The sequence below is a fragment of the Pyrus communis genome, chromosome 14, assembly GCF_041283825.1.
Source record: "Pyrus communis isolate YQ-2024b chromosome 14, ASM4128382v1, whole genome shotgun sequence".
In the NCBI taxonomy this organism is placed as follows: domain Eukaryota; kingdom Viridiplantae; phylum Streptophyta; class Magnoliopsida; order Rosales; family Rosaceae; genus Pyrus; species Pyrus communis.
In genome coordinates this window covers 11,816,087-11,843,208 of record NC_142578.1, presented here as the reverse complement: position 1 = coordinate 11,843,208, position 27,122 = coordinate 11,816,087, and the positions used below count along the sequence as shown (strand labels likewise).

The window sequence follows — 27,122 nt, the reverse complement described above, 5'->3', positions numbered from 1 at the left end:
GGTAATTCGAATAGTGTAGTTGAACTAATTAAAAGTTAAAACATAACATTCAAAATATATGGTGGTTTCGGTGCGGTTTTGAAAACCCAAAACCGAAACCAAACTGTTTTCTTTGCCATGGTTCGGTTTTGAAACTACAATTATTTCAAAACCGCAAAACCAAACCGTTCAGTGCGATCAGATTCAATTCGTGTTTCGGTTTTGGTTTTCGGTTCCAAGTGCCCAGCCTACTCATTTCTTGCTCTCGGTGTTAATCCCAACGAACCCCCAGGTATATTCTCCAATATACAAGTAGTCGCTACAGTGGCAAATCCGATATTCCGTCAAAGTACGGATCCATTTTCGCATCCCAAATGGCGTCCGTATAAATACCACAACGACCCACGTCATCGTCCTCAGAGCTCCCTGGTCTGAGACATAGCAGAGAGAGCGAGAGACGAGCCCTTGACAAGCAGGTTACCAAAACGGAGCGTTTCGCCTGGAAGAAATGGGGAATAGGAGGTTCGCGCAGGTCTCTACGAGCGACGACGAAGACGACGACGTCTCGCCGCGGAACCACCAGCAGACGGCGCGGGAGACGTCGTCGCGGAAGAGGAAGCAGGTGAAGATTCGAGAAGGGGACGACGAAGAGTCGGAGGAGGAAGAGAAGCAGAAGAGTAAGAAGAGGAGGGGAGGGAAGGAGAAAGAGGCCGAAACAGCATCAGGCAGCGAAGACGAGGAGGAGGAGCCACACATTGAGGACGCGAAGCCGATTGGCGAGGTGGTTAAGCTTTCCGGGAAGGGAAGGGGGCGGAGGCAGCACTACAAGGCGTTTGAGTACGACGGGAACCGATTTGACCTGGTCAGTTTTCGTTTTCTGGTCGGGTTTTGTGATTTTGTGTTTGTTGGTTGGGTTTTAGGGTTCTGATTTTTTTGGCATTGTTTGATTAATTTGTTCAAATTGCAGAATTATTAGAATTGTGAATTTTGGGTACTTTGTTGTTTTTGTGTATCTTGAAATTTTTGGTTTTGATTGTTGGGTTTGTAAGGTTTGGTGAATTGGGTTTTCGTTTCGTTCTTTTTGGTGGAATTTTTGTTGGTTTTGATTCATTGCTGCACAGTAGGAAAAATTTACACTTTATTTGTGTAGAAAATGTTGCTGTTTAAGCTGGCATTGTGGTGTCATTTACTTTTGGAACTTCTCTGTCGCTTTGTTGGTCAATTCAAGAAATGATAGAATTGCGACAAATTTACTGTCAAATTTTCCAAAGAGGGAATGATTGAGTTTTGTATGCAGACAAACACGTTGTTGTCATCTTCTTGTGACTAGGGAGGCAATTGAATGTTCTGGAAATTTTGTCTATTACTATAAACACAGCCCCTATTTTTCCCTTTTTTTTTTTTTGGACATTTTATATGTTTCCCCTCCCGGATAAATTTCTACATGCAATTTGTAGTGTAAAAGCAATTTTGCATGTTGGATTCTGAACCAGAAAATGTAACGATGTTGAAGCAAATAGGTCCTCAGCTGATTGCTATGGAAACATGGGATGAGTGCAGCTCTGGATACATGAAAGCTTTCAGATTTGAGTGTTTTTTTTATAGACTTCTGTGTTTTGAGTTTCCAGCAGCCATACTCTTCTTGTCCCTTGACAAGAAGATGCTGTAAAAATTCAAATTACGTGTCTATGTAAAGATTTTTCATTGAATATCTCTTCCTTCTGTTTCTTGCTGTTGGTATAATGGATGCTTTTGTACATGCAGAAATAATTCTCATAAAGTGTTTCATGTTAATGTAATATTTCTATATAGCTTTATGCTCAGGATGTTTGACAAATGTTGTTGTCACTTGAACTTCTGTGTACCTGATGGTTTTGTGTACTGCCTTTTTTTTTTTCTTTCCCCTTATTGATATCGTGTGACACAACCAAGCTCAATGGCGTTCTAACATTCATACTGCCGACCCAACTTAGTGGGATAAGGCTTTGTTGTTGTTGCTGTTGTTGTTGATATCGTGTGACAGGTGCTTGTGTATATATAATTTTCAAATGGTTTAGATTTGAAAAGTTCATTTATTTGATTCATATACCCTAGGTTCTGAATACCTCTGGATTTTTCATATGAGGTATCAGTTCGTTTATTTCATTTAATGTTTCACGCTGATCATGTAGTCACTCTGTAGGAGGATCCGGTTCTTCTAACTCCTGAGGATACAAGACAAAAGCCTTATGTGGCAATTATCAAGGTACTTGCTTTATGAAATCATATTATCACTTTTGTCTATGGATATTATTTTTTATTCTTTTAAACATTTTGCCTTTCACATTGTTCAATGTATTTGCGTTTCATTACTTGAGGCCCAAGTTTCTAAAATTTATAGTAGATCAGAAGTGAAATTCAGGTTATGATTAGTTGTTCAGATTGTGAAACATGGCTACTTTTTAGTAAGTAAGGTGGTGAAAATTTGATATCTTTTTGGTTGAAAACAACTAACTATAGGGGTTTTTATATGATGAAGGTTTCCATGATCGGGTCACCTACTTTTCTTATAGTAGATGTTGATTTAAGATCACGTTGAGAAAACAACTAAACTATTAGCAGGTGTGCATTTTGTGGCCAAGGGACATGTATAGATATAACAAAGATATAGGGGTTACATATACATCCAGACATTCTCAAATACAGGCTAACTGCGTGGTGATAAGCATGTTGATTGCTTCATGTATTGTTATTCACTTTTACCCTGTGATTCACTTTGTCCTCACCTTTGACCATTTAAATATAGGCAGTTTTAACGAAACACTCCTTGTACTGGTCACTTTTAACGAAAAACCACATTTTTACTTTCCCTGGTACTATTCACTACACCTTTGTTTGTCCTTTCTCATTAAAACTAAAGTTTTTTCGGACTTTTCGTTAGTTTTCCTTTAAATATATATACCTTTTGCTCAAATATTTTGCCTTGAAATTCTTGGCATGGTGGTCTGTGTTCTATTAAACTTTTTGGTGGCTTCTTGTTATTGTGAAGTTATGGGCAGCAGATTTGCTTTCTATTTTTTTCTTTGTAAGCAGTTATTCTTTTTCAACTCCATATTCATAATGACTTTATCATTAATTTTCTGACTGCTGGAACTGGGGATTAATTAGGATATAAGTAGGACTGTAGGTGGGAGCATGATGGTATTAGGACAGTGGTTTTATCGTCCTGATGAGGCAGAGAAAAAAGCTGGGGGAAACTGGCAGTCAACTGATACAAGGGAGTTGTTTTATAGTTTCCATCGTGATGAGGTTCCTGCAGAATCTGTAATGCATAAATGTTTGGTGCATTTTGTTCCATTAAACAAACAGCTGCCAAGTCGTAAACAGCATCCTGGCTTCATTGTGCAAAAGGTGTATGATACCCAAGGGAAAAAACTCTGGAAGCTGACAGATAGAGACTATGAAGAGGATAAGCAACATGAGATTGACCTGTTAGTTCAGAAAACTATTAAACTATTGGGAGAACTTCCTGATATAGAGATTGCAGATAACACTGGTTATCAGGATGATCATTTGAAGACTAAAAGTGGTCAGATTAAAAAGAATATATCACCCCTTGACGTTTCTAGGGTGGAAGAAGCAACTGCTAGGCCTGGCCAAAATAAAAAAGCTGAAACACCTGGAAGCTGCTCAACAAGTAACCCAGAATATCATTCCATTTTAGCCAAGTCCATGGCACTAACTGGAGATACGCTACGTGACAGATGGATGGAGAAACTTCTTCAAAATATTCGGCACCATGTATGCAACTCTGCTGACACCACGAATGGTGTTGAAAAGAGAAAATCTGATTCTGATGATATTGATCATGAAAGTGACCATAAGTCCACAGAAGTTGGGAATGGATCTCAGGATAATCTCAAGGTATGCAATTCACCCTCAGTTTGGCAGCTCTATATTTATCCTTTGGTTTGTTTGACGAAGGGGGTGCACTGGAAATCAGGAGTGGAGTATCGGAGATGTTATAACTCACTTGTTAACTTTACTGTATTATTCAGAGTGGCAACACGTCTTTTCTCTGGCCAGAGGATGCTGTTCGTGCAGTTACTTCTCTAGAGAAGGCCTCGCATGAATCTCTCTCCTCTGATTTCCTAAAGTATAACCAGAAGTTGCGGCAACTGGGATTCAATCTCCAGGTCAGAAGGTTCTGTATGTTTGTATGCTCATGGTCATGCATATGCGTGCAGATAACATATTCTTGAAAAGACCTTCCAACTGTGTTATAAAGAACAATGCATTTTTCCATTAAAAAAAAAAAATAACACTATTTTTGGTTTGTTTGAGGTCCGACCTTCTTTTCTTCTTCAAATGTCTTTTTTCTCTCCTTGTTTTGTTCTTATATTTATTCTCCTCTTGGCAGAAAAATTCGTTCCTAGCCCGTCGTCTGCTAAATCAAGAATTGGAACCTTTAACAATAGTGAACATGTCACCTGATGAGTTAAAGGTATGGTCTTTATCATGGCTTGATTTATAGGTGGTTCATTTTTGTGATGATTCTCAAGGAAGATTAATTATTCGATTTTGATCTGATTCAGTTTCCTTTAGCTGCTTTTGGTCTCACTGGACATATTTGTAACATCTTTGCAGACTAATTCTTCCTTTTTAGCCTAACTTACTGTTTGCTAATTTAGGAGGGATGGAAGTATGTATGCCAGCAGCACGAGTGGACACTGTCTCTTATATCTTTGGATGTTGTCATTTTTTTTCCTTCCTTTCTTTTCATGTCCATGTAAGGTTTTTATCAGAGAAAAGTTTGTTAAGGCTGTTCAACTGGTGGGGAGCATTTGTCGAGGAAAGTGAAAGATCATGGATATGTTTGATATTTGGGTGTTTGGGTTGAAATGGGTTATTCATAGAGAATCTGTTGGTACTTTTAGCTTTAGATCCGACTAGTCTTCAAAGCAGATAGCCATAGAAAAATTGATGGTACTCTTAACTTTTAGGTTCTGCATGTTGATTTGTTTGCTTTTAAAATCAAGGAACTTCAATTCCTTTTGTGGAAGCAAAAACATGCTTAGTGAAGAATTTGTCCATAACATCTAAAGAGGTCTAATTTTTTCATGAGTGCTCCTAGTTTTTCATTAAAGATGACAATTTCCTGGGACGATTTGGTCATCTGAAACAAACTTCTACTTGTTCAAGACAGATAAATTTAATGAAAGGTGACCTATTATGGGCACAGAAATTCATGTAAACGATTTCATTTCTGTTGAATTAAGGTGTGTTCGAGTTGGTTTGTTCTTTTATTTGGCATATTTTCAATAAAGTTCATAAGATCTAAAGAGTAACTTTGTGGATGTTTATATGTGGAATGAATACATTAGTTTCAGGTGAAAGATGTAGAGTCAAGATTGCTTCAGCAATTCTCTAGGTATTTATGCCTTAGATGGGAGTCTGGGACTAGGCTTACTTGTTCACTTTTTCTCTCATTTTGTATGAAGGTCTCAGTTAAGAATAGAATAAAATGCGTCTGTGCTTCCCTCTGCCCTGGGTTGAGTATGGCCTCTTGACATGATACGTTTTGAGTATCCATGTATGATCAGACAAGATGTAGTTGCAATGGCCAACTCTTGGTGTACGCAAAAGGGATAATACTATAATTGCTCTTGCTTTCATGGTTTTTATTTCAGGAGGGTTTAACAGCTGTGGAGAGAGCAAAGAAGGAGCCTGATGATTGGGAGCGTATGCAGGTGATTTTATTTGTACCCGTAGTCGGTTTTGAGTACCTTGCACTCTGCAGTATATACGTTCTGTGCCCGTTGTTGATTTCTTGCCTGTGAAACAGATGACTGATGCTCGTTGCTCAAGATGCTCGGAGTTCAAAGTGGGAGTTAGGGACATTATTCAAGCAGGAAATAGTGCTCGCTATCAGGTTTGTGCATATAGAGATTAATATATGATATGGTCACCAACCAGAGTCTGAAGGCAAGTGGCAATTGCTTTTGCCTCTACATTTTTCTTTTTAAACTGGGATTATACACTGTTGGGAAATGTTTGAGGACTAAGTCTGGTGTGCAATAGTCCATGTCCGACGAAAATACCAAAAAGAAAAGATGTCTCTGGTATCATACCAACAGCGGAGTAGGGGTTAAGTTGAGTAATCTGAAAGTCTTACCTACTGTCTAGACTCTATAGGCAAGCATCAACTATGGGTTGGTGGGCACTGATTTTGCTTCTCAAATCTACTTTTCCCATTAAATTATAACATTGGATATCTCGCGTGTATCAAAGCCTATGATCAGCTTAATTATACATTGTGATCACTACATCAGTTGTTCTATTTGGTTTCTTATGTTGCCTTGTACCGCCCCTAATTTTGCCAAGGTGTTCGGCATTGCTGGCTACATTCAAAGTTTGAATTGCATACTTTTCAGTCCCTAAACTTAGCTGTATTCTGACTAAAAGTAGGTGATGATGATGGATGAAAGACGTTTGTACATTATCTCTATCTACCAAATTTTTCTGGTTCTGGCAAAGTATCATTGAGTTCTCTTTCCAGTATTTGATTTTTTTTTTCACTAAAAGATGATATCGCCATGGTTGTCTGTAGCCTCATTTGCTTTTCAGTCCCTAAGCTTAATGCATGAACGTTGTTTCAAGGGTAGTTTAGATTGTAACAGCTATATCATTTGTTTCCTTCTTGCAAATGGAATTTACTTTCTCATTCATTTTCCAGCTGGAGTGTATTTCCTGTGGTCATTCATGGTATGCCGCCTGGGATGCGGTTTCAATGCTCACAATTGACGCACCCAGTTCTAACAAGAACGTGGGGACGGCTCCTTTGGCCACCGCCAAGTTCGAAGACGTTGAGAAGAAGCTGGCGAGCCCTCGTGAGTCTGACAAGGCAACCAAGGACACTGTAAGAAAAACAACTGAAGCATGTATGCCGGTCTTGGAAGCGCAAAGATCATTTAGTAAGTCTAAAAAGGAAGAAAATTCTGAATCTGCAAAGAAACCTGAGTAGAAATGCGGCGTTTGTCATAATTTTTGGATCTGGAAAGTTTAGGTTGATGGATTATCCACGGAATGCAGGCTTGGTAGTTTTGTACAGTCTGCATGTGCATATGTTAATCCATGGTTTCTTTCCCAGACTTTAGAGAATAGATTTAACCAAGTTAAAGCGGTTTCCTTGTGTGGGAGTAGGAATGTAGGATGTTCTGAGGCCTCGGAACAGGGTTTAGGATAAGATAAGTTTGACATGATCATGAGGCCATTTTTTGTATCTGCTGCTGATGCTCCAAAGATTGAATACGCTGACCGACCGGACAAGTAAAGGAGATAGATGCATTATACCATTTTTGTATCTGCTGTTGAAATTGTTTTCAAGTCTAGTGTAGTACCTATATTGTTATCAAGGATTCATGTGTGTGTGTAATTAATAAAAGGCAGCTAATTCGACTCCTTGTACCCCCCAGCAGGGCCCCTCCCTCTCCAGTGGTATATTTCTTCATTTACAAGTGAGAGGGCTTAGGTTCAATTTTCGTTAAAGGTGAATTTGAACCGTATTATTGCTAGCTCATTGTAAGACTTAGCCTACCCCTCCTCCCCTCCCTTAGTGTAGATACTATCATTTATTGAAAGAAAAAAAAAGAAAAAAGAAAGAAAAAAAAAGCCATTTCTCCCATTCATAGTTCACTCAATCCCCATTCTGTATTTATTTCAATTTTACCCAATCTCATACCTCAATTTGTTTCAAAATTCTGCACACCACCAAATTTGTGTCAAAATTCTAGTAAGTTTTTTAGCATTCTAATCTCACTTTGGTCGCTAGTCAGTTTGATTGCTTGTTTGATTTTTTATTTTTTATTTTTTTTTTACAAATTATTATATTATATACATACTTATATATTATTAAAAAATTTAAGTCCCGTAAAGCTTAGCATCACGCCTCAAGACTTTTGCCTAGGCGGAGCTATTCATGGCACGCCTCCCCTCCACGGCCTTTTAAAGCATTGTGATCACCAATAATCCTTTGAAGCACCTCCACCACAAGTTGAAACATAACAATAATACTATGTACCATAATGTCAGTTTCAACATATATTACAAGGACACATGAGATTATTCTCTTGATTGAACACTTTTTTCGTTTCAAGAACACAAATATCAAGAGCTTTCTTAAATTGTTATTATTATTTCTCTCTAAATGCATAACGACGCTTACACGATAATCCAATAATATTAACCAAATTACTAGTCATTGCAAAGAAAGTGGCAACATCATCGTTTCCCTTTGCTAGGGCTACAAGAGTTAGTTGAAGTTGGTAGGCCAAACAATGAACATAAAATATTTAAGGATATTTGTTCAAAATATTTGTTTTAAGAGCATTTAGCTTTTCATATTACTAGCTCCATCATAACCTGGTCCTCATACTCAAATTTGTTGTAGCAAACAACCTCTTAATAGCCTCTGCAAGTTTGCTAGTAGTTGTATAGGAGACATGTTGAAGATCCAAAAACCTTTGAATTACTTCTCCTGTTTTGTTCACATAAAGCAGAATTTTTTTGTTGTGTTATACTTCAACCACTCAAATAAATCAGATCAATGGGTGATAAAACATTGATTGTCCTTCCCTGTAACTTTTTGTGGTGCTTTGTTGGTTTAAGGTTGACAAGGATCCTTTTGTAGATAGTATCTATGAATTGTTTTATGATAATTAGGCTTATAATCACTCGTTCAAGGTCTAACCCCAGCGTCTGTAGGAAGATTAGCAAATATTTCATCCAACTTAGCGACATCACTTTATTGTGAACTAGCGGTAATATCCGAAGGAGGATTTGGACTAATTGAAATATTTGAAGGAAGATTTGGACTACTCGAAATATTCAAAGGAGGATTTGGACTAACCGTATTATTTGAAGGAGGATTTAAGCACTGTTTCTTATAATATCATTCTTTTACGATGACATGCCTGATTGTTTGTCTAGAATCAATATCAACTTTTGTGTGTGTAATGGGGGACGAGTGATCTTCTTGCTTTGTTATATTTTTTTCAGAACTAGTGAAACACTGCCATTTTACTATTCTTTTTTTCCCAAGTTCAAAATGATGTCGTTTTGACTTGGGTTTTTTTTTTTTTTTTCCTTCAATAAAAGGCTCCCCAGTCGTCGAAAATCTCCATGAAGAGCTGAGGAGGAGATTTCTGATGACCGGAGAGGCGAACACCCTCCTTGCCCTACTGTTGCTAGCGGAAAACAATAATATCTACGCATCTAGGTGCAGGTTTGATCCCTTGATCTCCCTTTCCCTAATAACTTACAATTTGCATAATCCAAAGTTTATTTCAAATTTACAGTTTATACTACTTTCTAATTAGTAGTTAATTAGCAATAAAAAAATAAGAACAAAAGTTGGATTAAAATAGGAAAAATGGGATTTACTTGAGTTGAGTCCAAGATTCCATGGGTTTGACAAAGTTTCAACAACTCTGACATTAGGGTTTCCATCTTCGACGTTATTCACCAACAAGAGAGAAGCAGTGGATATTCATAACCCTTCTGCTTTCCGTTATCCGGAAAGTTGACAATTACTACCACTCGACGTGAACATCAATATTAAGCAAGAGGCTGAGCAGCAGGAGGAGGAGGAAGAGAGACGATTACTGATCGACGTGAACAATATTCAGCACGAGGAGGAGGAGGAGGAGGAGGAGGAAGAAGAAAGGTGGAAAATCAGGAAGACCCTGACGACAGGTGATCTCTGAAGCACGTGCAGGTTTGTGGAGACAAAAAGTTTGGCGCAGAAGCATCTGTTGCTTTACTGGAACGCCGAGTTTGTGGAAGGAGTTTTGGGTAGCAAGGGTGCCGGAGTTATAGTTCGCGACTGCGATACGAATTCAAACCATAAATTGAGTGTCAGGTATTGGAAGAGCTCCCACAGTTACGTTTTGAATAGAAGGTGGGGCAAGTTTGTGAGGAGGAGAGGGTTGAAGGAGGGTGATGAAATTGGACTCTTCCAGGTTCATGTTTTCGGTTCTCCGGCGGTCAGACTAGCCAACCAACTCTTCATCCATGACAGTCTAATGGCAGCGAAACGGATCGAAGAAAGAAGAAGAAATTTTAATCAATCCTCTTATTTTAATGTTTAGTGAACTAATTAACTTTTTTCTTTTGGGTACATTAAGAAAAACTTAATTTTTTTTTTACAAAAATGTTACTCTTAATACATTTTTGTACCATCATTTCTATTAGACAAGACACCTATAGGCCCTACTTCTATTAGGAAGACCTCATAATTTTTTTTTTCTCAATTTGTTTACCTTCTTTAGTTCCTTAGACGTATTTATGTTTTTTTTTTTCCTTTCTGAACAGACGATATTATCTACATTAAGGAGAAGATGGTAGACTTAGCCTCACAATGTATTCAATATGTATTTAATATGTTTGAATCATATAAATTTTTACTGTATTTTTTTTAATTTTTTTTATACAAAGAGGTATCTAATATGACCAAAACAATATTGAAATGCACTGAGTTTATAGAAAAGTTATTGTAGTATTAAAACACTGTCACATGATATAATCAGTTCAATCCACCGATGTTATAACAATGGGGTATAATATTTATTTTTAAAGTATAAATATATCGTTTACGCATATTGTAAGCGCATGAATATTGCATGCCTAAGCAAGTCTGGACAAAAATATAGGCAAGAAAATAATTGGGAATGTTTTATGGATACAATTACAAACCATAGTCATTTAGTAGGCCTAGCATTATACTTACAACAACCAAACCATATCCCAGTAAGTAGGGTCGATTTTGCGTAAAACTTGAAACTCCAGAAAACAAAAAAAAAAAAAAAAAGGGAGGATTAGGATAACTATACTTGTAAATTTCAAATTGGGAACAGAAATGGTAAAACTGTGCCAAAATTTTTTTTGGAGAGATCTCAAAAATCGAAGGTTTTTATACCATTGATTGTTTAGAACATATAGTACAAGGTCAAAGTCTGAAGTCTCCAGTTGCCATTTTTTCAATATAAAGACAAATGGAAACTACTAATAGCCTAATAGGAGGAGCAGTATTAAAATCGCATTAGTACAGTGAGTTTTTAATGCCAGCGTTTGGAAGACCTCACTGACGAGCTGCTGCCGGCGGTAGATTTCCAAGGACCTGAAATGAATTAGGGGAATGAGTTAAGAGAAGCGGCGTCGTCGAAAGGAGGAAATGAAGGGGGGACGGGGACGGGGGTTTGGAGAATTACGGTGGCTATGGTGAAAGTATATGAATCACTGCTGGTCTAAAGGTTGAATACAACATAACGGTTATATGTAGACGGAAGGATTCAGATACATACTTGGCAAAACCTTTGAGGAACTTCTGATCACCGACGTCCGAGTAGCTTTTGTTTCTGCCAACTTAGGTGATGGCTTTGGAAGTTTAGATGGTGCAAACCTTGAATCCAGATAAAAAGAACAATTGAAGCATTAGTTTCATAGGAATGAAGTGGGTTTAATCACTAGAGAGTCGGGCAAATATTAAAATTTCCAAATTAATCACCCTCAATTTGAACTCAATTTTTAAAACTTTGAACAAGTAACAAATATAACAATAAACGGTGCATCAAAAATTTGGGAATTTAATCTTACCAAAAAAATAGCACGTTATCAATCACATGAGGATGTGAGGAAATGAGAAACTCACCTTACTGTGCGCTGGGATGGTGTCTTTTCGCCTTGAGCATTCTCAGTTTGAGTTTTCATGACTTCTGTATTTCCAGCATTTGTACTTTCTGTTGGTTTTGTAACATCAGGGAAAAGAGTAAACTCCATAAAACTGGCCATGGAACCCTCAGTTTCTGTTCCCATTGAGAGACCACCATCAGATATGTCGCTTAATCTCTCCCCAGAATCTTCCTCACCAAAGCCCATGAGCTCAAAATCTTCGGTGATGTTTTGACTTGACTCATCTCCATGCTTTTGTTGAGTCGAGTGTTCCTTATGACGTCTAAAGTCATCTATTGACTGCTCAGAACTACCCTCAGAATGCTTTCCTCCACCTCCATACTTTGGTTGAGTTGAATGGCCCTTATGATTTCTAAAGTCATCTAGTGACTTATCAGAACCAGCTTCAGAATTCTTTGTCTCACCTCTTTGCTTTAACCAAGGCGAATGCTCCTTATTATCTCTAAAGTTGTCTGCTGACTGCTGCGAACTATCTTCAGAATGCTTTGCCTCACCTTCATGCTTTGACTGTGGCATATGTTCCTTATGATGTCTAAAGTCATCCATTGACTGAGAACTACCTTCAGAATCATTTGCCTCTCCTCCGTTCTTTGACCGAGGAAAATCTTCCCTACGATTTCTAAAGTCATCTGTTGAAAGCTGAGAACTAACTTCAGAACGCTTATCACTATAATATCCTGAGCCTCTTCTACCTGGGCTCTTTTGGCTCAGTCGTGGAGACCCAATTGAATGTCTTCTTGGAGAGGAAGACGCATATCTTAGTGAGCTCATGCCACGGTGTAACCCATTACTATTGACCCTCAGCAATCGTTCAATCTCCTCATCTTTCTTAGCAATTGTGTCCCTGAAGGAAGCCACCTGCAAGATTTAACAGATAATTAGATATGGAATAAAAGCATTTCCTGACTAACTTCTGAGGGGATACAGTATTTGTCAGCTTTGCACTGTTGCAACCCCAATATTTCATCCTGCCAGCTGATCATGTCAATTTCTTTTATCTGTTGAATGCAACCCTTATTCAGGAAAAAGGAAAAACCTCCTACAATCATTGAGGTTTTATTCTCAAAAGCCAACAGATTTGGTAGGTCAAAATATGAACTGTGGAAAACAACCCCTCCTATAAGCTTCCACGGCACCAATGCTTTCAATCAACATAACCGATATCATATAGAGAGTCAATGAGTAAAAGTATTTTCAACAGTCAACCAGGAAAATAAACCCAGAGACAATGCTGGAAACAGCATCAGTATAGGGCGTCCAACCAGAGAAAGGCAGGTTCATTTTAGAACTATTCTCTACGAGTAGTTGACAAGGCACCAGCCCACATGGCAGGAGGATACTCTCTCAGCACCAATTTTAAGTGTGAAGCCAGAAACGCTTAGCATTAAAGAAACTCCCTGTGCAGTTTAACTGCTCATTATAGCAAATCTATTACATTGGTGCGTACAGTTCTCACTAAACCGCATCCGGGGTCAGTGAGCTTTTTTATCTTCTTTTTTTAAAAGACCAGCATTCCTAGTTGACAACCCATTACTTTCATTGGAAACGAAGAAACAGCATCAAAAGGACCTATTCAATTTTCTATAACCTCTACTTATTTGACAAGACAGTGAACTAATTTGAAAAAGCAATGGAAATTTATCTCAAATTAATCCAAATGGCAGAAAGACACTATATCTAGGTAGACATACTTAAAGAAAATAATAAGACTCTGTACCTGCTCCATAAGTTCTCTTACATATCTTCCCTCTTTGTTGCTCCGGGCAGCACCTAATTCAACACCAGAAACCCTCTCTGCAAACTTCAGTGTACTTATAGTCTGAGCGAAGGATTCAACATCCGGATTCAGCTGTACAAACATGAGTGTCTTTGCTTGACCACCTACAGTTAGAGAAGCAAATCAATAAATAACCAATCCATAAATTGAAGATAGCAAGAGCTATAGAACATAACTTGCATACTACAATAATGACCTTGTCATCTCATCAAGAATGAAACCAAATAATTGAACAAGTACCTAAAGAACTCTGAAGCACTTGAGTTAATTTGCTGTTTCTATACGGTACATGTGAAGACTTCTGTGCAAGAGCAAAAATCACATCCCCGAGAGCAGACAGTGACTTGTTTATATGCTGTGCCTCCCTAAGCCTATCTCCAGTAGCTTCAGATCGATCCACTCGTTCGCTTCCGGCAAGATCCACGAGATGTAGACTACCACGCAGAGAAGTGTCAGACTTCAAGTCCACTCCACAAACGTGAACAGTCAAAACACTGCACCATTTTAATTGATTAAAAATCATGTCGCATGGAAGAAGACAATAAATATAATGTTGTTAAAAAAACTTTGTATTCAGAATATAACCTATGAGATCGGCTACTTCTTTCATTTAGGGCAGTAGCACCGACTGCCCGGTTCATCAACCCAATATTCATTAACTTTAGGACATCTGCAGTTGAGTTAACAGGATGCATGCTTGCTTCAGGGACAGCTAACCCATTTGGCTGGGTAGTATTCCAAATCCCAAGTGTGTGCAAGTTAAAGGAAACAAAATCTTTTGTAATACCAAAGTGAGGAAGATAGGATCAATATCATCAGGAATGAAGCAAACTATTACTCAACGCAAGCATCCTACTTCTCAACCATGGCATTTTAAAAGGTAACACAAATTAACAAAATGAAGGATATCTTTTTTGAGGACCCTCACTTGAGAGTAGATCACGAACTTGTTCATTATATATCTCTACCATTTGAACACCAACTTCATAAGCTATGGAGCTTTTCCTGCTCTGAGATATTTGGAAAAGATCATTTAATGCTCGATAGTTGATACCCCAGTCATCTGTTGAGGATACACTAGGCCCGGACTAGAAGCAACACAAAAAATATGTCAAGACATGGGTAAGAATAATGTAAATGGTTGATATGAGAAAACAAAAACATACTTAAACTCTTACCATCGTATAGGTCTTTCCTGAACCAGTTTGACCATAGGCAAATATACAAACATTGTATCCATCAAGGACAGAACGAATCAATGGTTGGGTGTCTAAAAATACGTCCGCTGTTGACATAGGTAAATATAAGTTTGCCAATAGTATGACAAAAATCAATGCCAACATCCATGTTGTACAATATAAGATATTAATACCTTGTGTAGCTGCAGGACCAAATACTTTGTTAAATTTAAACAGCCTGCGGCTGTCTTTTCCTTGTTTAGAGGGATTTGCGATAACTAGATCACCATTTTCACCAATATATTCTATGGTGGTTTCCCTTTGGCTTTGACCCGGAAGAAATGGTCTTATTCGACAGTACACTCTAATATTACCTTCATGCGAAGAAAAAAAAGCATCATAATCAACTAACAAGAAATCAATCCAAATATGACAATAACACAATTGTATTTGATAATATACCTTTCAAATCCTGAACCTCATTATACAATTTCCGATTTTCATTGAGAACAGCATGATACTTTTCAGCAGCATCTGTTAGTTCTTTAAGCTTCAAACCTTCAATATGAAAGCCATAAATTGTGAAGAGATACCCTTCCCAAGAAAAAATTACAAATAAACAGAAAAATTAGAAATTAATTATCAGTCTTACCCAAGTAATTAAATTCTTCGGAATAACTGCCTTTTGTCTTCAAGATTTCACGTCTAGTGGACTCCAAAGTGGCACTTAATTCCTGTCAGGCATCATCAGCATATCAGGTTGTAGAATCAACATCAACACATTGAGTCTAAGAGACTAAATTAATAACAGCAAACCTGCAAAGCTCCAGATTGGCAAGTTACGAAGCTTTGATAAGTGCGTTCTTTATTTTTCCATCTCCTTGATTCATTTTCCAAAGATGCCTCTAGTTCTTTCTGGTTCTGCTTTGAATCTGTTAGTATGCACTCGAGTTCCTTTAACTTCCTTTCCAGTTGAAGTTTAGCTTCTTTTGCATTTGCCTCTAACTTGTGGCAGTAACTTTCATGTCGACCTGTGGCCATTTCTAGTTCCTGTTTCAGTATTGAAATCTGTGAATCCCTGTGATCCTTCTCTTCCTTTAATCGCACTGCATCCTCCTCCTCAAGTTTTTTCTGCTCCTCTATATCAAACTTCTCAAGCTGCAAGAAAAAATAACCATATTATAAAAATTATATAAAATTTTCCTAAAACAAGAACTAGAAATCGCCTGCCTTTTTCTACATATAAAAAGCATATTTTACAAATCATATCTGAGAGTCTTTTGGTTCGTTATTTAATCAACATTTTCTTAGTTTAGATGAGAATATTAGAAAGTTAATTATCCTTCATTTCAGTGGCGGGATCTTCACCAAATCAGGTATGAACACATAACAAACAGAAATATAGTTTGTGGAGATGAAATTCATTTGTTTAATGCAGGGAAAGAAGATTAATAAAAACAAATCATACAAACTTCCCCAACAGGTGATATTTCATGGAATGTCAACCAAGAAAGCATTCAAGACTGGTGTACATGTTACACATATTACACAGCTATCTACACAACGTCATATACTCATTGGCTGCGTTTGTATCGCAGAATCAGGTTTCCAGACTTTTGAACCTATTCCTTGGAATGGGATTCCTAAGAAGTGATAAATAGCTATTTTCATTCCAAAGTTCTAGAAATAGTTGGAACGTAAGTATTTTTTTTATCATGATACCAATGACTTCTAAAGAAGTACAGATATAAGGGCATGGTCATCATTATGACTCATTTATGAAGTCAAAGCTAATTGGTTCAGGAAGCCCACTTCTTTCCTAGTGTTTGCAAAAACTTTTGCATTTAGACGCTCATGGGAAGCAAAACCCAAACTAATTATACTAACCAATCATGGAAATTGAACAATAAACCCATTCCCTAACCATGATACAACGCATAGTTCATAATTCATGCAGATATATTATGTTAAGGAAAAAGGGCATGTGAATTTGAATGGATGAGATATTCAAAAGACAGGTAAAAGTGAAGACATTGAAAAAATACATGTGTTTCTAAGAGTTTTAAGACACAAAAAGTCATTGAAATAAAAGAATCCACAATATGAAATGCTTCATCATTGGTAAATTTAAGATAGGAATAAAAGATTGAAATTGCACCTTGATATTCTGAAGCTGTTTCAGAACAACCTAAAGGAAGATGGGAAGAAGGAACAACAAATGAGATCGATTAGATTAATATCCAAAATTATAATTTAAATTTTCTCAATAAAAAATTTAAATTATAAATTTAAAAAGGGAAGCACAGCCAAATTTATTTTATTCAGTGTACCTCATTTTCTTCGGCAGTCCCAGAAGTGAGGGTCTCAAGTACTTTTATTTTCAATAGATACTTCTCCTCACGGGCCTTATATATATTGTTTTGCTACAAGAACCCAAAAATTGAAACCTTATAACTAATGAATAGAATAAGAAAATGATATTCTCTGACAAAAACAAAGGCAGAAGAATTTACAATTCTCAAGTTAACTGCCTGATTTGCAAATCGCTGCTCAGTCACTTGCATGACTTTTTTCAGAAGATATGCTACACGCTGAAATTTTTTATTACAGATAATAATTAGAGATACAAGTTTAAATGTACAGCACAAACAAGGACATAAATTTATAACTGTGAATATATGCATGAACGCTGGCGTCCATGTATCCTCTTACTGCCATACATGAGGTACATCACCATTGTTTCTGTCAATACTGTCATCCAGAATCTTATGCCCAACATTGAAAAGTGATCGAGTAGATGCATTCTGCAACAAAGAAAAATTGTAATATGGAACTAAAGTTTCACTAAAATACAGCAACAACTTATAATTATATGTACATCTAAAAGAAAGTAACAAGAACCAAAAAAGGTTCAAGAGATTACATCTAAACTGGTTGATTTGATTGATTCCAAAATCTTAGCATCAGAAAAATCAACAAAGGTCCCCTGCTTCAGTTGCTGTCCAATATGATGTACTAAATCAGCTGATGGATCTGAAAACAAGGGAGAAAAGGAAAACAAAAGTAATGTATTAACAATATTGTCAGCACATATGCAACAACAGAAGCAAAATAACATATCCAATTATATGCACAGCAGCACAAGCAACACAACCCGCCACCCTTTCAATCCAAACATCCAGTCTAACTTTATAAGGTTGTTGCACTAACGTATCCACAAAAGTACCCCAGAGAGAGAGTTCACACCTCTAGCTTCACACCCTACCCCCTAACTCCTAGATTCATCCAATTAAGGACTTATGCTGCATGGCACACAGTATAAAAAATCTCATATATGCAGCATATGAATTGAAATAAAAATTACCACAGACCAGCGTCATGAACAAAATTATATGACTACGAAATCATAGAAAAGAGTATCTTTCCAGGGAGGATTTCTAAATAAATGTTATTCACTTTAGAGTGGTAACGCAACAACTTTACCCCTAAACGACTTACAACACTTTAATCTATGTATGCTCTTCTTGATCATGTTCTCAAGCAAAGCCGAGAAAAAAGTTGCCTAAAGTTTTAACAAGATAAATCCAAAATCCAAGTTGAGTTCCATTACTTGTGATTTCACTCATGCGCACCAGTTAGATGACCATAAAAGACTCTTGAAAATACTAAAGCATAACAAACCAAGATATTAAATTTCTAAAATTTGTTACTACATGTAGGTCCATACAAGTCTATGATTTCCTACCTGTCACTTGAGATGTTGAATCAACTGAATTTCCTTGTGTCTCTTCTCTATTTTGAGTACATTGTTGTCCAAATTTTGAGATATCCCCTCGGGAACGATCAATTCCCTTTAAAGATTCTATCTCCAACAAATCACTTCCTGTCCTTGTTAGGTGTTTACTGTTCTCTCCCCAAAAACCAAAGTCAAAAGAAGATTTAAGTGCACCAAGGCATTGCAAAACTGGTACCAGAGATCCCTGCAATTTTATCCCAGACCATCAATTGATACAAGGAAGTTAAGTGTAAGAAAAAAATAGTGAGGAACCAAAGGGATTATTTTCCCACGCCAAATATTGGTACAGGACAATCCATCCAGTCTGAACAAATCTAGGAATTATTATTGGGCTGGTCACATAAAATACAATATGGTTTTATAGTGAAAAAGCTTTCTTTCTCGGTAAATACACCCCACGTATAATAAACCCAGAACTCTGCGGATAATAGAGCTAAGGCCAAGTTGGCCGCACAATGCTTAGTTTCAATTTATTGGATGTCACCAAAGGTACCAGGTTACTCAGTTTCATGATGGTGCTGAGGTTAAAATAGCTTCTATGAAATCAGACGTAAATAATCCATGACTGGTTTTAAAAAGGTTAAAAACCGAAATAGTCAAAGAAATATCAGTTTAACTACCTGCTCTAGGTCTATCAGGTCAAAGCGGGGGAATCCTAATTCATCCACAGCCACCAGAAACCTCTTGACATTTGCGAAACCCGGGTCCGAACTCCCTCCCTAAATCAGGGAAAAACCATTCAAATGAAGAATCAAGAATGCAACATAAAAAACCATGTACCGGTACAGAACTAATACAATTTAAAATAAAAATAAGGGAACATCCTTAACAATTGTATTTATACACCAAGATGTTTATAAGCAAACAAAACAGAACAGTAGTCATACCATTTCAACTGAACCAGGACACAGCTTATTTAAAATTCTGCATAAAACAGTGCCATCAATTAAGCAGGCTCTGAGTTCCTCCTCGGTAGCATCCAATGGCAATCTTAAATAAGGGACGATAAAGTTTAACCACTCCACCAAAGATAATATCTGGTTGTCTGAAAAAGGAAAACAGAGTTGGTAAATCATGGAGAAGGAGGAACTCCAATTTTGTTTACATAACTCCAGGTCTGGAGAGAGAGAGAGAGAGAGAGAGAGAGAGAAACAGTTTACTACCTTCAACTGTGCTGCTGAAACTTTCCGCTGGGTCAGCATTTGCAGTTGAAGTCCCATTTAAATTTTCACACCCCTCCTTTTCATCTTTGTGTGACTTTGACCCCCCATTCTCATCTTTCTGAGACTCTAACTGAGTGTTCATGATATAATCTCCAGGAATGTCCTGTTCTTGTTATCAATTGAGGACACGCAGCTACAAGGAAACAATACATGAGTCTCTGTAACTAGTAAGGAACAAAATCTTAAGAATGGAGACAAAATCCATCAAGTAATTTCCCTGAGAAACAAAGTACCATGCCTCAGTTGAAAGTCAGCAGTTCATAACTTCATGCCATTGCGATGCATGGCATTCCAACTACGTAATCAAATAACTTCAGAAAGATTGAAAATTTCATATACCAAATTCAACAATTAATTAATTTCCACCATGTGCAGCCAATATAGTATCATTTTTCTCCGTTGCAACTTTACTTAAATAGCATTTATGTAAATAGAATTCTGCTACAAAATATTGAAAATCGCTTCATCTACGCCTCAAAGTGAACTCTTTGTTGCTTTCTGAGAAACCCGACAAAAAAAAAAAAAAAAAAAGCAAAGTTTATGAAGTGCATTGATCCTTTTCTTCATATCCACTTTATATAATAAGAAAATCACACTCAACTAGAACACACATACAAATATATGTGTATATATATAATTATACACAAATATATAGAATTGGCTGACATCAAACAATTACATATCAAATAACTACTCTCCTTGTACCTTTACCTTATCCTATCCTCAATTTTCCCAGCAACCAAACAGACCCCAAATCATCAACCAACAAAAAATAATCAAAAACGCAAGAGAAATGATAAATAAAATCCCAAAATGCATTCCAACTCAAAATCTCACCTATAAAATTACACAATTTCCAGCTGCATTGTCCAATTCTGAAACCCCAGGCGGAAGAAACACAAATCCCACAATCAGATAGCCAAACAAAAACCCTAATATTTCAGCGAATGCGGTACGAACCTGATTGGACCACAACGCCAGAGAGATCACACCAGACAGAGCGAGAGAGAGCGAGCTCCGGAGCCGCTGGCCGGAGGAATTCGAATTGAAATTCCTCCGAAAATTGCAAATGCCGGAAGGCGAAAAAACAAATGCTGGAATCCTGGGGAACGATCCGTTTCAGAAAAAAAATTCAGAAATTAAAATTAAAAAATAAATAATTTTTGTAATTTCTTTTTTTTTATTTCGATTTTTGAGGTCCCAGAAGAGAGAGGAAGCAAACGTTCGGGACAACAGGGAGTGAAAAGAAAGATTGGGGGGATTGGTTGGGCATTCGGATTTTTTTTTATTTTCTTCTAATTTTTTTATTTCGGATTAAGGACCTCTGATTTTGGCTAATTGCAGTTTGGTCCCCCGGCCTCCCACCTTTGGAGTGGGGTTCCCGCCTTGTTATTTTTGTCTGTTGTTATTCGGATTTTAAATTTTCCAACTTAAACCTTTTTCATTCGGACAACCAAAACTAACTTATTAAAAAACAAATTAGTTAATATTTTTATTTATTAATTTAAATTTAAGCCTGCGCGTGCATGTGTACGCGCTTCCCCCGGTGCAAGTACAGCTGAAGACAACATTATGCTTATCTTTTTTTTTTCCATATTTAGTAATTTATTTAACACATTAATTGTCGAGGATAAGTAAGGAATGTTTATATTAGGGAAAATAATGTAATTTCACATGTGCAAAATTTTAAGTAGATATGTTACCATAAATGTCACATCCCGGTCTGAGCGGGACCATTTTTCGGGCCCGACTCTACCGTAGCACGATATTGTCCGTTTTGGGCCTCCAGCACACCTTCACGGTTTTGTTTCTGAGAACTCACACGAGAACTTTCCAGTGGGTCAGGTGACAGCCAGCACGCCTTGATTTCGGTCAGGGTGTGTCAATAAAAGCACAAATGTAATTATTGAATTAGTTATTGATTTAGCGGTGATTTTTTTCATTTCTTGTTGTAGTTTCTTTCTTGCGCACTCAACCATCCCCTGGTCAAACTCTGAACAAAGCTCGCGCTCAGCCCCTCAGTGGAAGCTATTGGGATAGCAGCTTTGATAGCGTTTCTCAATGAGATATATCGTATTGCAATAGAGCCCATATGGAACTATTCGCATTGGGAGTGGTTGGACAAGTGACTTAGCCCGAACAAAAGACACATTCATTTATAAGACAAAAGGCTTTGAACCCACATTTTTGTTTTTGATCTAAGCTTTGAACCCATCTTAAACAGCACTCATGCCTAAACAGCTGAAAATGTTATTAACTGTCTTTAACGTTTAGTTGAAAAATATAAGGGTGATGCTATCCACATACTATTTTTTACTTTCACCACATATCTTTTAACTTTTGACCGTTAGATAAAACGAATTGAAGAGGAACAAAATTAACAAGAAGCGTGTGGAAGATAAAAAAAATATGTGGGGAGCGGCACCACCCAAATATTATTATAAAAGGAATGTGAGTAATGATATTCTCACATTTGTGACCTGATGCATGTTATGTTGACAGTTTAATGAAGCAACTTTTCACAATTTTTTCATTTAGCTAGTGGTTAAAATGTAAGCATTATTTCTTGAGTTTTAGAGCATCTCTACAATGAAAACAATGACTGGCAATGGTATTGGAGTTTGCCATTTTAATAGGTTTTCCGATTTCAAATCTCAATTGACAAGCCATAATCTATTTGCCAATTTATTTTTATTTTAAAAAATATATTTGTTATTATTAAGGAGAGGGGATGATTCGAAATTATTATAATAATTTATAAGAGGAGGAGTTTCAAACTTGAGATGCATGGGTGGAAACCCAACACCCTATTTGTTAATTTACTTTTTTAATTCAATTGAAAATGTTGTTTTTTAAAGAAAATAAATGATTTATGAAACCAATCAAGCACCATATCTATGTACTCATGCCGACAAATGTAAATGGTATTATACAAGACTTTGATTAGAAATAAAAAAGGATCAAGATTGTCTCCCTTTCTACTTTCCATCCTCTTCCATCCCCTCCTACTTTTTCAGCCATTAATTTTATGTCAAGTTAATTTAATGCTCCAAATTTTGTCACCTCACCGACAACACTAAAGCATCTTTCAACCCAATTTTCTTGACTTTTTCTGCTACCTCCCCCCTCCTATCTGCCTTCCCAGCTCTTCCAATTTTCCTGAACTTCACCTCCCGCCAATTTGATTTCTGGGTCACAATCACAACAAAGTTGATCATCTAAACTTTTGCAACTCTATCCTTATGCCATTTTACACCACTGCATCTTCATTGGGTCTTCCCAGGTCTGTGTTTTATGTTTTTTTTTTTTTTTTTTTTTGCTTGTTTGCTATAGGATTTGTATTTTCTTTTTTATCGTGTAGGGGTCCTCTTTTTTTGATTGAACGTGTCCCATTATTTGTTTTTATAGAGTAATTGAGAACAATTTTAAAGTAGACAAAAGTTTTAGTACTACTTAATTAAAGCCTACATCCTACAAATTTTGAGATGATGATTTTTTTTTTCTCCTATATCTTTTTCTCTATTGCAGATAGGATGGCAAATGATTGATTTTGATGATTATAGGCTTTGAGTTTGAATGTAAGTGGTGACCATTGGAGATGAAGAGGGGAAGCCAACTTATTGTTATTGCAGAAGTAGCTATGCCATACATAGAGATTGCAAAGGCCAATTTATTGTTATTTTGGACTTCATGAGTCTGCATTACCAGAGGCTTAATTGAAAATTTTGCTTCTATTGTAAGTGCAAGAGATTGTAGACAAAGTTGTTGAGTTAGATAGGTTTGGATCTCGTTGGTTTTTGCAATACAAATATTTTGTGTGTAATTTTGAATCTACATATTCTGGTGGTACAATCCATGCTTATTAATTTTGAATACGCAAAAAAGTTCTGCTTGTATTGGAAGCATGTATTAGTACTCCAGTCCAGGCTTATGTAAAATGCATTTCAGAAACAAAGATAGCTTAAAAGGCAGATAGGAAGGGGTGGAAAGGCAGCAGAAAACGTTGGGAAATTTGGGCTTGAAAGATGTTTTAGTGTTGTTGGTGAGGTGGCAGAATCTAGAGCATTAAATTAACTTGGTATGAAATCAATGGCTGAAAAAGTAGGAGGGGATGGAAGGGGATGGAAAGTAGGAAGGGAGACAATCTTGGTCCGAAAAAAAATGCATGGGTGAGGGTTGAAGTCTTGACGACAATTTCAAAGAAACAAAAAAAAAAAAAAAAAAAAAAATATTGGATTTGAATAGTAAGACAAGGCTTAGGACATATTATAGAGAGTTTACATCACGCCTCAAAATTTATTGTATTTTATCTCCAACAATGTCAAATACAAAAATGCCCTTCATGGGCTAAATGGGAATCCTACATGGACCTTTGAACGCTTTTCACAGTTTGTCTCTTTTCTCGTCTTATTTAAGGAGTACTCGTCACCATGGATGGACATAAATCGAATGTGTAACAAATGATTTGCACATGTTTCAAGGTGAAGTGCAAAATTACCATTTTGCACCATCGAGAATCCACAACTTGTTTTTCAAGACATGGGTTGTCAGTATCGCAGCCTGCTGACTGTGGTACTGTTGGTTTGCTAGCTAAATTTGTTAAACAAGTGGGCAAGTTGGCCCATTTATTTTTATTATATTCTAATTAGGTCTAATGCCTAATTAATTTGTTGTTTGGGCTTGACCCAAACATACACACACACACACACACACACACACACACACACACACACACACACACACTCACAACTCACTATCTCCCTTAGTCAACCCTCAATTCAACCCCTCTCCCCGATTTCCTTATCTCTCACTCTCTTGTTTACCACCACAAAGTGTCATCACCACCCTTAACCTCATTCACTGTTGATGAGACCATCATCACAGAAACCATCTTACCACATCGAACCAACCTAAGCTCTAGTTTGGTGAATTTCGAACCCCCAAGTCTTCAATTCAAGGAGCCCCATCCAGACTCGATTTCCCTTGGCCAAGTTCTCGACAACTATGACCAAGGTAAACCTCGAAACCACCCATGATTGTTTCAAAATGTTGTTCTATGTGAGATTTTGGTCTTGCATGTGAGGTTTAGCTCCACATTTGGAAGTTTTGAACGAGTCATTGTCGTTTTCTTTTTCCTGGCAAGCTATAGAACTTTCTGATGGGATACTATCTTAATCTCATTGTTAACTACATTGGAAAAATTAAAGAGCAGTGAAGAATTGAGAAGATGAAGAGCTAGGGAGCCAACAGAGAAGAAAGGAAATGATCTTTATTATCAAAAGACTTGAATGAATTACAATATGATTCATCACTCAGTTATATAGAGTGCGAAGCTTAACTCCAAAGCTAACAGATATAACAAGCATAACAGCAATAACCAACTCTATCAATCTAACAACCTTTCAACAAACTCTTGATGACATTGCACTCTGATGTGAATATTGCCAACATCCCCCCTCAATCTTAACTGGGATTTCTAGTTTGAGATTGTATGAGTGCTTAAGAAATACAGAACAATGAAATCCTTATTGTCCATGTACTCCTAGCCCTGCTCCCATCATCAATTAATCCTCTGTTCTTAGTGTTTAAAGGTGTCTTCATGCATCTGCAGTATCAGTTAATCCTCTACTCCCATCATCAATTAATCAGCCCAGTTTTCAAAACGTCTCTGTCTAGTTGTATTTCTTGTCTTCACCATGTGACTAGAATTGATAGCTCCACTTAACAAAATTATCATCTTGAAGTTTTACAGTTAACATTCCCAACAACCTTTCAATCTTGACACTTGAATCCACCATTGTATCAACACTCTAAACATTTCAAATTGAATCTTTGCAAGAACCCTTCAAACACTTCTGGCTATCGACTTTTTCTGAAGCGATAAAATCTCAATTTTCGTAAGTAAATCACAGCAAGAATTCTACACACACTTTTGGCTATCGGCCTTTCTGAAGTGGGACATAAAAGGGAAATGGCTATCGGCCTCTCTATCCCAACAGACACCTCGTAGCAAGAATTCTACACACACTTTTGGCTATCGGCCTCTCTATCCCAACAAACACCTCATTTATCTACAAATTCCATGATTTCAACACTTATGGCCATCGACCTCTAACAATTATGCAATTTGAAGCAAAGAACTTTGAATGCGACACTCCATCAAACACATAGAGTGTAAGATATGAACGAACCTAACAATTCCGCGAACCTTGAATCTTTACCCAAACTAGAAAAGATATGAACGAAGATCTTCACCTCCGTTTCAATCATAAATCAGCAGAAGTCGGTCAAACAACAGTGAACTCACGGCGTCGCTCAAACGTTTCTTTGGAACTTTGTAGATCTTCTTGTATCCGCGCATGTCAATGATCAGATTGAGATAAGCGACGGTGAGTTGGAGGTGGGAGTTAGACTGAATGAGGATAAGGTAATCTTCTAGAAACATCTTGCTCTTGGAACTTCGCAAGAACAAAGTTTAGTATGAAAAATGAACCCATATCAAATCGCCAAGCAATTCTACTTCCTGAGAGTATGAACCCTTTCGAGAAACAGAGCCGCTTGGAACATGCTGGTGGCACCAAGGATCTTCAAAAGAGTGATCATTCTCAGCCGATTCGCATCCACAAAAATTGAGTAAGAAATTGATTATGCTTCCTTATCCGATTCGGGGATCAAAGAGAAGAAGGAAACACCGAAGAACTTGACGAAAAATTCAACAAAATCTGAAGAGAAAATAAACTAGAAAAATGAAATCTAACAAAAAAAATAAAAATAAAAACCACGACGGTTAAATAATGGTCCAAAAACCACGACCCTATATGGTTTCTTCGAAACAGTAACATATTCAAGTATGCAAAGCTTGAATCTAGTGCCTGGATTGTGGAGAGTTCGTTGATGGTGCCAATCTCGTCCAAGAAAATAAGTGTTGGCAATATTCATATCAGAGTGCCATGTCATCAAGAGTTTGTTGAAAGGTTGTTCGATTGATAGAGTTAGTTATTACTGTTATGCTTGTTATATCTGTTAGCTTTGGAGTTAAGCTTCGTACTCTATATAACTGAGTGATGAATCATTTTGTACTTCATTCAAGTCTTTTGATAATAAAGATCATTTCCTTTCTTTTCTGTTGGCTCCCTAGCTCTTTATCTTCTCAATTCTTCACTGCTCTTTAATTTTTCTAATGCAGTTAACATGATATCAGAGCCATCAGGCTCACGTCGTTGATTCTGGTGGTTCCGTATTTTTTTTATTAGATTTCATTTTTCTATTTGACCGTAAAATGGCTCGAAAGTGGCTATCTTGGTCTCAAGTTAGCCATTTTCGAGTCATTTTCTGCCCAAACCATGGCGAGTTAGCCGTCAAAAAGGTACCATTCTCTTCGTCTCATCGAATTGTATGATTTTCGTTTTTGAATCACTTGATTTCGTTGAGTATTGAAGAAG

General features: G+C 37.1%; 2 protein-coding genes and 1 pseudogene across 8 annotated transcripts; 2 read left to right on the top strand and 1 right to left on the bottom strand.

The window, feature by feature from the left end:
- Window positions 1–105: 105 nt before the first annotated feature.
- On the top strand, window positions 106–7,419 carry LOC137713066 (ASI1-immunoprecipitated protein 3). 2 transcript variants are annotated; one of them, XR_015955734.1, is made up of 9 exons: window positions 106–841; window positions 2,162–2,224; window positions 3,127–3,882; window positions 4,017–4,154; window positions 4,379–4,462; window positions 4,650–4,747; window positions 5,649–5,708; window positions 5,804–5,890; window positions 6,695–7,419. XR_015955734.1 is itself a non-coding variant. In XM_068452308.2 (8 exons), exons 1-8 carry the CDS (start codon window positions 488–490, stop codon window positions 6,980–6,982), a joined length of 1,830 nt encoding a protein of 609 aa, XP_068308409.2. In that variant the 5' UTR covers window positions 106–487; the 3' UTR covers window positions 6,983–7,419. The 2 variants fall into 2 exon arrangements, 1 of the variants encoding a protein (XP_068308409.2); XM_068452308.2 differs by lacking the exon at window positions 4,650–4,747.
- Window positions 7,420–9,164: 1,745 nt separating this feature from the next.
- LOC148691239 (B3 domain-containing protein At2g33720-like) lies at window positions 9,165–10,124 on the top strand (annotated as a pseudogene).
- Window positions 10,125–10,893: 769 nt separating this feature from the next.
- Window positions 10,894–20,939, bottom strand: LOC137712649 (kinesin-like protein KIN-14J). Of its 6 annotated transcripts, none has more exons than XM_088684155.1 (23): window positions 20,641–20,939; window positions 20,518–20,555; window positions 19,621–19,813; window positions 19,345–19,502; window positions 19,078–19,176; window positions 18,407–18,641; window positions 17,585–17,694; window positions 17,382–17,465; window positions 17,175–17,252; window positions 16,992–17,084; window positions 16,820–16,849; window positions 15,478–15,819; window positions 15,314–15,395; window positions 15,124–15,219; window positions 14,856–15,035; window positions 14,662–14,768; window positions 14,393–14,571; window positions 14,069–14,233; window positions 13,724–13,977; window positions 13,424–13,587; window positions 11,666–12,564; window positions 11,319–11,416; window positions 10,894–11,134 (listed from the first exon to the last, which is right to left on the bottom strand). In XM_088684155.1, the coding sequence occupies exons 3-23, from the start codon at window positions 19,760–19,762 to the stop codon at window positions 11,073–11,075; spliced, it is 3,657 nt and encodes a 1,218-aa protein (XP_088540281.1). In that variant the 5' UTR covers window positions 19,763–19,813; window positions 20,518–20,555; window positions 20,641–20,939; the 3' UTR covers window positions 10,894–11,072. The 6 variants fall into 6 exon arrangements, with proteins under 6 accessions (XP_088540281.1, XP_088540283.1, XP_088540284.1 ...); XM_088684157.1 differs by lacking the exon at window positions 20,641–20,939 and adding an exon at window positions 20,152–20,188 and having other exon boundaries at window positions 20,519–20,537; XM_088684158.1 differs by lacking the exon at window positions 20,518–20,555 and having other exon boundaries at window positions 20,641–20,937.
- Between the last annotated feature and the right edge of the window lie 6,183 nt (window positions 20,940–27,122).